This window comes from Cetorhinus maximus, chromosome 2 (genome assembly GCF_964194155.1).
Source record: "Cetorhinus maximus chromosome 2, sCetMax3.hap1.1, whole genome shotgun sequence".
Classification (NCBI taxonomy): domain Eukaryota; kingdom Metazoa; phylum Chordata; class Chondrichthyes; order Lamniformes; family Cetorhinidae; genus Cetorhinus; species Cetorhinus maximus.
This window is the reverse complement of record NC_135880.1, coordinates 139,155,284-139,167,872: the sequence shown is the minus strand read 5'-3', so window position 1 is coordinate 139,167,872 and position 12,589 is coordinate 139,155,284. Positions and strand designations below refer to the sequence as shown.

The following is a 12,589-nucleotide window of genomic DNA, read 5'->3' as shown; positions in this document are numbered from 1 at the left end:
ATACAACAAGCAGGGTATGACTATGTAACTCATATAGATAAGCCCCTTTTTTCTTATCAAAGCCTAGCTACATCTCTTGCTGCAGTAATGGTTCCTTACCTAGAAAACTACAATGAACCAAACAGAGATAACACCTCGCAATGTATTTTTTAAGCTGTTTTGATATACTGGGCCAACAGAGGCTGTCACCGACCATGGATACAAAATTCTGTGGCATTTTATGTTGAATGAGCTACTTAATTCATACACAAAGCATCTAGTACCATTAGGTGTTGCCCTTTGACTATCAAATCCCCTTGGACAATTAGGTCATCTTCATGGTCAAAGTAAGGGTGGAAGCATTCATGTACAGGTATCTCCAATTTAATCCTAGACCAGCCTTGCTGAATAGTAACACAGTTGCTTCTCAATCAGGTCACCTGCTGCGGCATGATAAAAATATTGCCAGTGTGAGTCTTTAACAGAAAATGATTTGCAATGACCAGTTTTCTCCCGCTTGCTTGTAAAGCCACAGGCATTATTATCTGGCAGGTATGCCCTGCTCATTTTGTCTGCTAGGACCATCCTTTTTCTGTTCTTTTAGAAGATACTTTCAGGCAAAACTTTTGGAGTCTTAACAGTATTCTTTGAAGTCTCTGGAGCGTTATTCAATGACTTGAGAACAATTGGTTTCAAAGGACAGTGCTCCATTTCAATATTCACAACCTTTTGGCCATTGATGTAATCTTCAAATTTATTACAGGAAAACATAATCGCGAGAAACTCTTTCTCAATCGGTGCATATCTCATCACTGTTAAAGCTCTTGATGTATACACAGATGGTTTTCCATTCTGAAGCAGTGCTGCTGCAAGTCCAAATTGCCCAATAAAAGGAACTTCTGCTCAAGAAATTCTATTTTGATAATGTTTTGCACCACTCCACAATTGTTGTAGGAAAGGTTCTAGGTTCTTAATCAGGGCCTTTAATTGCTACTTCAAGTGTCCTCCAAAACCATCTGTCACAAGATCACGTGCGATGACTTCTGTCCCTTGCAGTCCTTCCAGCAGCTTATGCATCTTGGCCCTGAGCTGACTCTAAATGGCCTACGCCTCCAGTGGAATGTACAGAAGCACATTTTGGCCATGAGTGCATTAGCACCTCGTGAGTGGGTAGCTGCACCTTCAGTCATTGGTGACCTTAATCTCCCTTGATTTCCTCATTTTGAGGCTTAAGGATATAAGCAGATATGTAGTGTGCCATTCTTGGGTATGCCTGCTGTTCAATTGATCCATGAGGTTGGCCTTGTTACAGGAGTGAAGATGTCCTGAATGACCTGTCCACACGGTTTCCTTTGGTTCATCCCTTAAAGGCATGGTACATGACATGGGACATCTGCTGGAAATTTTGTTGTTTTTCAAATTTCCATGCACCTTTTCATTTGCACAGTATTTGTGTGGCATTGAGATGATGGGTTATTTTCCATGGCCTGATATGAAAAGTATAGTTAGGAAGGAGTATGGGGTTCTCATTAAATCTTTTTTAAAGACTGTGCCACCTTGGATAATTTCTCAATGCATAGTTTTGGGCAGGAAGTTTTTTGCACATTTGCATTTCTTGAGGTTTTTTGTGGTTTTCTTGGTGTGATGGCCAAGGAGCCTTAGTCATTTTGGACAGTTATCAAAGAAACCTAGAGATAATGACTGATCTTACAATCCCTGCACTCCTAATCCAATGGACCAGCCTACTTACTGTTGAAGATCCCTACTTAAATGAACCAGTACAACTTGCTGTTATCATCATCCTCCCACTATGGCAAAACCAAGATTCATACATCTTTGAGATTTCTGTTAGCCAGAATGGTGATTCTGCATTAATTTTAATCTTAAAAATGCAGTACAAACTTCTGCTTTGCAGACCATCTTTCTTAGGAAAACACTGCAGCTGACTGGCCTGTTTGGAGGCAAGCACTGAAATTTGGTTCAGTATGTTTCGAGGACTATCTAGCCAAACTCACAACACCCAACATGGTCAGAGGTGGTGCAGAACCTTCACCCAAGCACCAACTATGACATGAGCTGCCAGTTCTGTGGGCATCCATACCGATCCCACATCGGGCCCTTCAGTCCGAGAGGACCCACAGAAGACAATGAATTTGCTTACAGCTTGGACATAGTTGAATAATGAGTCTACAACTACTTGACTCCATGTATATCAATCACTTTAGGAAGGCTGTGAAGATCCTTGGGAGGGTGTAGAGGAGACTTGCTAGAATGGTTCCGGGGTTAAGGGAATTCGGTTACCAGGTTAGGTTGGAGAAGCTGGGATTGTTCTCCTTGGTACAAAGGAAGTTGAAGGAGGATCTGCTAAGGATATACAAGATTATGATTGATGTGGCTAAGGTAGACAAAAGCTGTTTTGATTAGCTGATGGTGCAAGGTTAAGGAGACACAGATTTAAGGTTTCGGGCAACAGATACAAGGAAGATGTGAAGATGAACTCTTTTACACAGTGAGTGGTAATGATCTGGAACACTCTGACTTTAAGTGGTGGAAGGGGAAGTGATCATTGATTTCAAAAGGAAATTGAATAGGCGTTTGAGGGAAATACAGTAAACTTGCAGGGCTACAGGGCGAGTGGGACTGACTGGATTGTTATACAGAGAGCTGACATGGACTCGGGATGAATGGCCCCCTATAATGATTCCCAAGACTCTAACACTCTTAATTCCAATGAATTTTCAAAAGTTGTTTCTTTAACTCAAATTCTCAGCAAAGATCAGCGATATAACAATGAGCAAATTAATCACCTAATGAACATGTCACAGATTTATCTTAAAACATTAAACTATAAGTAGCTAAACAATTCAGGAGAAAAAAAATGGGCTTCAAAATATTCAAGAGTGAATATCTATAAAGATTGTTAACCTGTGAATATCATTGACTAAAAGTGTTAGTTTGACTCAGTTGGTGGCACTTTTTGCCTATGGAGTCTTCTGCTTCTGCTGCTTTGGTTGTGTCATCATCACAGACTAACATGTGTATTCCACCAACATTTCTGAATATGGTTAACAATGCTATAATGATCAGAGAATTAGTTTTTTTTGTGAGATATTGATTGAGGGATAGATATTGGTCAGGACACAGGGTAACATCCCCTACTTTTCTTCAAATGGTGTCATAGGATCTTTTACATCCACCTGAGCACACAGATGGGACCCTCTGTTTAACGTTTCATCCGAGCCAAACTGATGTGGGATCAAACTAGGATGTAGGAACAGTGCTGTCCTGATGGAGTACTGCATTGTTAGAAGTAATGCCATTTGAAGCGCTGAGCTTGTTCAAATAGATAGAAAAGATCCATTGGCAACATTTAAAGAAACACAGACAATTTTTCCTGGTGCCCTGAGCAAAATTGAATCTTAACTAACTCTACCAAAAGCAGATTTAATTGTCACGTGCTGCTTGTGGAACCTTGCTGTGTGTAAATTGGCAGCTGTGTTGTCTACCTAACAGTAACTGCACTTCAGAAATAATTATTTGAATTAAACTGAAATAAAACATGGGCTGTTTGGCCTAACCAGTATTTGTTGGTGTTTATCCCAGTCATGAGCAGTAATTCTAATCTCATGTGGCCCCCATTCTCATCCTTGTTTTTTTTTTTCTTCAATTGCTTATCTAATTGATTCTTGAATATTGGCTTTGTCTTTGTTTCAATCACTCTGTCTAATAATATATTCCACATTCTTTAGATGTGAGAGACTTTGGGACATCCTTTTAAAAAGTTGCTACTGGTCAATAGACTTTAATTGGTGCCATCAATGTATAACTTCAGTGAACGGTATTTTGTAACTGTAATCTCTAATGTTGGACTTTTAAAATGCATTTTCAGTGGGTGTTTTCACCAAAGGGTTTTTTTTCTTCCTGGTCTTTAGGAGAAGAGGCACAATTATTAAGGCTGTCACTAATGCAGCTGTTTAGAGGCAAAACACTTGATACCTATGCAGATTATATTAACAGGTACATGTCTGTGTGCGCATTAAATACGCACATTTAATGCTGATTGTGATTGTTCAATTAAGCAATAACCCAAAACTGGAGCCCTATTGAAATTTTCATGTGTCTGAAGTGTGATGCTTATTTTAATGCATTAATGAATGAATGACTACAATGTATCACAGTTAGATATTGTAGGCCTTGAAAATCCATGGCAGTTCCTGTGAACTCCCACTGCAAGTTTACTGGAACAGCTCCAGACTTGGTCAGGATTCCGATACACCAAGTCTTGACCTTGAGATGTTTTCTGGGAAGGCCTTGTGGGGGCAGATGCAACTCCTAAAACTGGGGATTTCTGGTTAGTTGGGACCTAGTTTAGCAGTGGCACAGGTGCTCCTGGTCTTGCCAGTTATACATCACTGAAACCTGCAGAGGTGCGGGCGACCTGAAGGCCTGGGCAGATCTTGGGACCCCTGATCCCCCAAAGATCCGACCACGATCTACCATGTTCTGAAAGCTAGGACCTTTTCCTTACTGCCAACAGCCCCCCACCCCGTCCCAACCTGAGTTTGAGCTGGCTTCCAATGTCTCTGGAGGGGTGGTGTTTGCATATTCCTATTGCCAAAGGCCAATACCTGGCAGCTCCCCTTCCTCACTCATCACCTTTTAGTGATAAATAAAATATAGCAGTATGTGCAATCCTGATTATAGCTGCTGGGTTTTAAACAAATATGAAAAAAATGTTTGATTATGGCTAAACTAAATACTTTCCTTAACTACTTGTTCTCAATTTATACAAACTCTGAACAGTGGGGTTAGTTTTCTGAGATTCTGCCCTGGTCACAGAGACTCATTGGACAGAAGCATCCATTTTTATATCTGGGAGCTCTAGAACACTGCTGACCGCACAGTTAGCCAGCCAAGCTGCTCCCTGCACCCTGCATTCTTACTCATGATCATGTTTGGCGCGAGTCTATGCTGAGAGTGAAGCTGCAAATAAAAAAATAGTTGGTAAGTCATTGAGCTTTGAATTTTCTTTTAAAAGACCCGTTTTTCTAAATGACTTATTTTATTATTCAGGGTTTGTACAAGGAATCTGAAGGACCTCTCACTGAGGTAAGAACACAGGTTGAGATATCTGGGTTAATTTATATTTTTGCTGGGATTAAAAGATGCTTTCCTGACTTGTTTGGAATGTTCAGATCACTTGTCAGTTTACAAATGAAGGTTGGGAACAGTTTGTTCTGGCTGGTATTTCATGTTCTTGAGCAGCCCTTGGATAATTTTGCTCTGATTTCCTTTACCCAACTCCTTTTTCTCTAAATTTTCCTTGTAAGTGGTAATGTCTGTTTACACAGATACATTGCATAACTTTTAAATATCTATTGCCCAGCATATTAATGATCTAAGGAATATTTATTTACATTTATTGTTTCCTGCCCATTAACCAACTTTCTGTCCATGCTCTTCCATTTCTTCTGAAAACTGTACATTTTTTTTTCCAAAGTCACTGACTGACTCTTCTGAAAATCCCTAAATGCTGCAATTCCTTAATTGTCCCACTCTAACTTTGCAAATCCTTGCAGCCATACAACCCTCTCAAGACCTCAACTTCCATCTAACTCTGGCTCCTTGTGCATTTCCAGCTTCCTTCACCCCACCAGTGGAGGCCATGCCTTCAGCTGTCTGGACCCTAAGCTCTGGAATTCCCAACCTAAATTTCTTTGCTGCTCCACCTTTCTCCTACACCTTCAACCAAGATTAACATCACCTGTCTTAAAGCCTCCTTGGATCTAGATAGAGTAGCTAGCGAGAAACTATTCCCTTTGGTACACAGTCGAAAATCAGAGGATGTTGACCTTAAGCTGGTTGGCAGAAGAAGCAACAGCGACAAGAGGAAAACCTTTCTTACACTGCAAAGTGATTTGCACCTGGACTGCACTACCTGAGAGCATAATGAAGGCAGATACAACTGGGGCTTTCGAAAAGGAGATTGGATAAGCACCTGGAGAGCGAATTTGCAAGACTATGGAGAAAGCACAGGGGAGTGGGATTAGCTGAGTTGCTCTTGCAGAAATCCTGCACGAGCACGGTGTACTGTAGTCATTCTGTGATTCTTCAGCTTGGTGTCAATTTTAGTCAGTTTACGGTTCTTTGAAGAACCTTGGGAAAATTTACTACATTAAAGGTGTGATCTAAACTTGTTACTAAGTCACTTCAAAATACACTAAAGTTGCCAAGGACAGCTTACTCAAAGTATGAAGAAATTATCCACTTCTAACTCGCATACGAGAAAGTATTGCTCCAACTGTTATATGGAGAAAAATCAAAAATATAGGCATTTTGAATTAATTTATATGTATGTAGTAACCAGTGTAATCCACCCTTGCCCTCATATTCATAAACTGCTTACCAACCTGGTAGTGATATATTACTGAGATTGGTGGAAGTAGATTCAGTAGTAACCTTCAGAAGGCAATGGGATATATACCAGAAAGGAAAAAATAATCAGGGATATGGGAAAAGAGTAGTGGAATAGGACTAATTGGGTAGCTTGTTCAAAGGAAAAGAAGGGTGAGCTGAATGTAAGGTTCTATGATGCTGATTCATTTCACATGCATGCATTACATTACATAACCTATTGAGGTTAGCTAGCTAGATATAGAGCAAGGGTGGAAATTGGCACCTTCCTGGTCAGGATTACAGCTCCGCTCCGCTATTGTGGCACATTTGGATGGAGTTTTAGCCTGTCCCTCTTTTTATTTCTACTATCCCAGGGATCTGTCTATTCAAACTAAGCCTATCTGAGCCTACTTACCTGTTGAACCAGAGGGATTTACAGCATAGAAAGCGACCACTTGTCCCATCATATTGGTCATCCAGTCCCTAGAGCAGATTTCCTTATTCAGTTGCATAATGGCTGATTTGTACCTCAACTCCATCATATGTGCTTTTTTGTAATCAGTGACTAACATTCACTTGCACTCTTCCTATATCTCCCTTTTCTTGAAATATGTGCCCTGTTTTTCTTTCTAAAAATAATACAATAGTCTCTGTCTCAACCACTTCCAAAATATTTAATAACTCAACAGTCCACCCCCCCCACCCGGGTCACTCTGTTACTGGTGTCTTTATTTTGATGACCGCACAGACTGACAACCACTGTTTGATCACTTACACAATCAAAGTTTGTCATAATTTTAAAACCTTGTATATTTGTATTAATCTCTTGCTGTATCTCAGTCTCTAATTATGGTTAATTCTTCCCATCCCTGGTGAAAAGTACACTGCACTTTCTATAGTTCTACTGAACTAAAGCGTACCGAAAATGATGTACTATGCTCAACTGTAACCTATACTTGGTGCTAATTTACTCTTGTACTCTATGGGCATATTTTTTCTTGGGCATGTTTTCAGGCCTCACAGGCAATGCCCAAAAACGAAGGCCTGGAAGTTACACAGAATTGGTCCTTGAGCATCATTAAACATTCAGTGCAAGCTGCTAACATCTGTCATGCAGCTTACCTGAGGAAAGACTACAGTTTTGGGCTGCTTGCCTCAGTCAGTGGCCTTCAGGTAAGTCCTACTCCAACTGGCTCCACATTAAAAGAGCACTTTTTTTCTTACCCACCCTACCCTATAGGTGATGGTCATTGACGAGGTTCCATCCAAATCCAGAAAACTGAGTGGAGCAGCCCTGAGGCCTTTCCAGCAAGGGCTGCATAAAAGCAGCATTAGTGGAAACTTGCCATGGTGATTCATTCATTCGTGGATATGACTAGTTTTGTGGGAAGGTCCAGTGCAATCTTTTTAAAACCGAGATTGACCAAACTAGCGAAAGATTATGGAAAATTGGTTTGTGCTGGGCATAACTTGCACTTCAAATTCTGCAATATTTTGTACTATTTTGCACAATTCATTCTACATAAATCAATCCTACCTCGGCATCTTTAAGTTGGCTCCTCCACCAATGCAGCCCTCCCTCAGTACTATGCTAAAGTATCAGCCTTGGTTATCATCTTTAGTTGCATTAAGAGTGCTGCACCTGAGCCAACCTGTTAGTTGACAAAGCATGTTCTTCCGATTTGTTGGATTTTAGAGTCTCAGTTGTTGCTGTTGTTTTGTGACATCCATCTCCACTGTCCAGTTCCCATATAAAGTAAAACTGGGTTTCATTGGTAGCTCTTTTAAAATTTTGTAAAGCTGCCACCTCCAACAACTTAGCTTTCCTTTGTTAAAGGTACTAGTTTTGTCAGGTGCTTTAAAGAAAATATGAATTGAGGGACAAAGTTAAAATAGGTAACCAAAATTTTGCCAAAAGAGTAGTTTTGAAAAGGTTTTTAAATATGGGAAGGGAAGTAGAGGACAGAACTGTTTGGGAGGACGTTTCACAAGTAAGTCATTGTTCTGTCAGTGGAGAAACAAGGAGGAGGTTTTATAGGAGACCAGTTAGAGACTTGTTGTGATCCTTGGCCAGACCCCGAGGCTGTTGGTGAGACCCAGTTAGGGACCAATAACGATTAAAGACACTTGCTTGGTGAATAAAGCCACAGGATTCCATGGGTTTTGGACAAACAAAAATAAACTTTACTGTACAAGGTCAGAAAGGTAAAACAGTTTACAATATCTATCTTATATTCTAACATTCAGGGTTAATTTGAGGTGCATATGAATCAACATACAAACTGGTCGAATACACCGCACTACACAATAACTGACAGTTGAGACCAATACAGATTCCACAGATTTCTCAACGACCCACCCAGATGTCAGTAACACTGAGTCAATCAATCTCACTGAAACTCTATCTCTCTCAGGATCTTCAGGGCTTCTCCTGAGGCATCTTTGATTACCAGGGCTTCTCCTGAGCCCACTTCACTTAGTCTGATACCTGCAACCCTTTCTGTAATTGGAGCCTGTTTCTCTGCTCTCTTCTTCTCTTTAACTTAACTGGGACATGTCTCTGTCCCTTACCTGGGATTCCCTTTAGGCACCTCTCCCTGTCCCCTCTTCCCATCCCCTGCCTGGGACACCTGCCAGCTATGGCATTCTGCACCCGGTCACCTGACCTGGATTATTGTGCTGTTTTTCCTCTTGCACAGGCAGGTTGAGCCCACAGAACATATAAAGGCTGATCTGTGCATGTGCAGAAGTTCCAAGGCCCATTGGGAGTTAAATTGCCTTGGTTCAGACTATATTTATATAGACCAGATTTATAGTTGGGAATGAAGATTTTAATTTGTGATGGGGAAAGGGATCTGATAGACAGACCATTGAAGATGGGGTATTGGGTGAGCAGATCAGGATGTGGGTGGTTTGGAGCTTATTCAGTGTCAATATCTAGAGATCATTAAGGAAAGTTTTTGAGTTGAGAGGTGGCGAAGGAATAGAAATGGATTTCAATGGCTGTGTAAGGTAAGGCGGATGTGGTCAGTAGAAAGTAAGCTGCAGCTGTGTCAACTCTAATGATTTTATCGTGAAAGATGCAATTTCTCAGTAAAATTGAGCCACTGCAGCACTCGTGTGAATGTTATCAAATCTCATGACTTTTCACAGGTTCATACATCATCTGAACACATTTTCTGCTGTATCAAATATGAAGAATTGATTTCAAGCAGGCGACTTCTTAGAATATTTACTTAACTTCTGGCAGGGCCACTTCAAATTGAAAATTCAAGGGGCGCATTAAAACTGCTACCAATTGTTAAACCCTTGACCTATTTGGCTGACTCCAGCACAATCTCTGCACCTTTTATACTGGGTTAAAATTGGAATGAAAACAAGCCAGCAGCTGTTACTCCGCATTTTCCAGCTGCTTTTGATTGCTGCTCGGGGAGCTGGGCCACTGACTCGCTATCTTGGTTACAGAGAGCAGCCCTGCAAGCTTCTGAAGGTGCCACTGGCATTTTTAAGATATTGCGCTCATCTCCCTACTGCTTCCTACAGACAGCACTTTTAAGAGGCAATTATTCCACTATTAAAGGCACAACATATATTAGACATATAAACAATTGCAGTGTTACAATTACTGAATGGTTTGTAAATTTTCATACACAACCTTTGTGTAAAAATATGCATTATATGATAGCACATAATACATTAACGTTAAATAAAAGCATTTGTGATAAATGTGTAAGACCACCCTCTCTGGTCTAAAAGCTCTTGGCCAGAATCTTCAGTTCGGTGTGTGGGGGCGGGTCCCGCACACCGATGCATAAAATGACGCACGGTGACGTCGGGCGTGTGTCCCGACATCACACATGTCATTCCGATCTTCAGTTCGACGGGCACGCATGAATCGGCTGTATGCCCGCCGAACTGTCAAAGGCCTGTTAAGGCCATTAATAACCTAATTAAAGCAATTGTCAGGGCTGCCCGTCCAACCTTAAGGTTGGCGGGCAAGCGAAGAGCCCAGGCGGCCTTCGCATTTTTCATGAAACCTCATCCACAGGCAGGATGAGGTTTCATGAAGTGTTTATTAATGAAATAAAATGTCTTATGAAAAATCATAAACCTATCCCAGCTAATGTGACAATCACATGAGGGGACATGTATGAGTAATTTTATTCTTTTTTCAAATTTTTAAAATTAAATTAATCCCCTGAGGCAGCTCTATGCCTCGGAGATTTCTGTGCTCTCTAGCGCGCATGCGCGAAAGAGCGCGGGCCCCAACTCTCCCTCCTCATCCTGCCCGCACAGGTAGTGCTGAGTGCTTCCGGACGTGCGTCATGCTGGGCGGGCCTTAATTGGCCCGCCCACGTAAAATGGTGGCACGCAGCCAATTGTGGGCGGCGATCTGCTCCGCGCCTGCCCGTGCCCGCTCCCGACTAGCCCACCCGACAGGGAGAAAATTCTCCCCTTTGTCTCTACTCTTAATATCAAAGGAACACAACAACTTGGGATAAAAGCAAAACACAGCAGATACTGGAAATCTGAAACAGAAAGTGCTGAAAAAACTCAGCAGGTCTAACAGCATCTGTGGAGAGAAAAAAAACATTTAATGTTTCAAGCCCGTATGACTCTTCTTCAGAGCTCTGAAGAAGAATCATGGACTCGAAATGTTAAATGTTTTTTTCTCTCCACAGATGCTGTTACAACAACTTGGGATACTGTCTCACTAAATGTGAAACATTTTATTAAATCTCTAAGCAATAGTACATACTCACAGTGACGTTGTTTGCTTAGGAATCCTGTGATTTAGGGTCCGTTTCAGGTGGTCAGTCCTTCAACAGATCTCCCAGCGTGAATTTGAATGGCTGACTAGGCTGCAGCAACAATGTCCTTGAGGGCTGTGTCTTTATGCATCTTCCCAAACCCAACCTTTCACGTATAAAGAGTAGGCCATTCAGCCCATTAGGCCTTGAATCGGATCGTTCGATTGGCTTACTAATTCCACCCTGGCCACCCAAGACCACCCCCTACATGGTCGTATTCTGCCCTCCATTTTTGGGTGGGGGTGTGTGTCCGGTCTGTCCCCTCCACCCCACCCCCACAAGGGCCACCTGTCACTTGTTCATGTTGTTCTTTTCAGAGTGCTTACCGTTGTCCTGCTATTATCACATTCTGCTTTCTTACCTTAATGCCACCATCAGCACCTCCTTTAGCCTGTACCACCAGCATTAACACCCCCTTTGTCCTTTTGTTCATTCCATTTTCATCAATCTCTCCTTTGCCTCCACCTATTGCTGGCCTTCTATCCAGCTTCACCTGCTCTGCCCCCCCTCCCCCTTAAACAGTATAAATTTCATCACATTTTTACTCCTCTTCAGCCCTGAAGAAGAGTTATACGGACTTGAAGCATTAATTCTGTTTTTCTTTCCACAGATGCTGTTATACCTGCTGAGTTTTTCCAGCATTTTCTATTTTTGTAGTAGCCTGTCTACATGGGCCACTAAATCTCTTTGGATCACCACTGTCCCTAGCTTTTCACTTAGACATGTCCTTTATTTTTCCAAACCTCATACTTGTCTGCATCAAAATCTGTCTGCCAGTTTCACACTTATTTAATCTGTCAATGTCTTGGTTAATTTTATGCTCTCGCCTACACTACTTAATACCCTACCAATCTTTGCCATTGACAAAATTGGAAAAGGGCTTTGTTCAGTCAAAATAGAATGCTAATGTTACCCTATAAATTGGGTCATATTGAGGGAGTAGCTGGGGGGGAGAGGACAGTCATGGGCAGGGGTGTGTACTTTTTAACAGATATAAAACGGTGCCTTTGGTTTTCCTGATGCCTTTGCAGATGTTGAAAATTCCATAATTACTGATTTTGCTGTAGCTATTGGTTCTGAATATCTGTTACAATGGTGCTGAAGAGATTGTTTTTTAACTATTTGCCTTGTAATTACTTAATAGGATTGTATATAAAAGTCTCCCATAAAATATTTGTTTAATTTCTATTTGCCCTCGCATAATTTATTCATTATTCATTCCACTATCAGAACTAATTGGCAATTGGTTGCAATGACTCTGTATAACCTTAGATTATAATCAAACTGATAAAACAGTGACTTGCCAGATATACTTTTGGTATAATAATGAAGTCAAACAAGAATATCTCAGCCGTAAATGACAGAGCTGCCTAGTTTACAGAGCAGAAATCATTCTCAACCAC

General features: G+C 41.2%; 1 protein-coding gene across 9 annotated transcripts in view; it reads left to right on the top strand.

Annotated features, from left to right (window-relative positions):
• Window positions 1-12,589, top strand: part of LOC144690605 (uncharacterized) — a 131,243-nt gene that overhangs the window by 24,702 nt on the left and 93,952 nt on the right. For all 9 annotated transcript variants that reach the window (XM_078558282.1, XM_078558292.1, XM_078558323.1 and 6 more), the window contains 2 exons: window positions 3,912-3,996; window positions 5,053-5,088. In XM_078558282.1, the coding sequence (XP_078414408.1) occupies window positions 3,912-3,996; window positions 5,053-5,088 (121 nt within the window). The remainder of the gene's footprint in view (window positions 1-3,911; window positions 3,997-5,052; window positions 5,089-12,589) is intronic.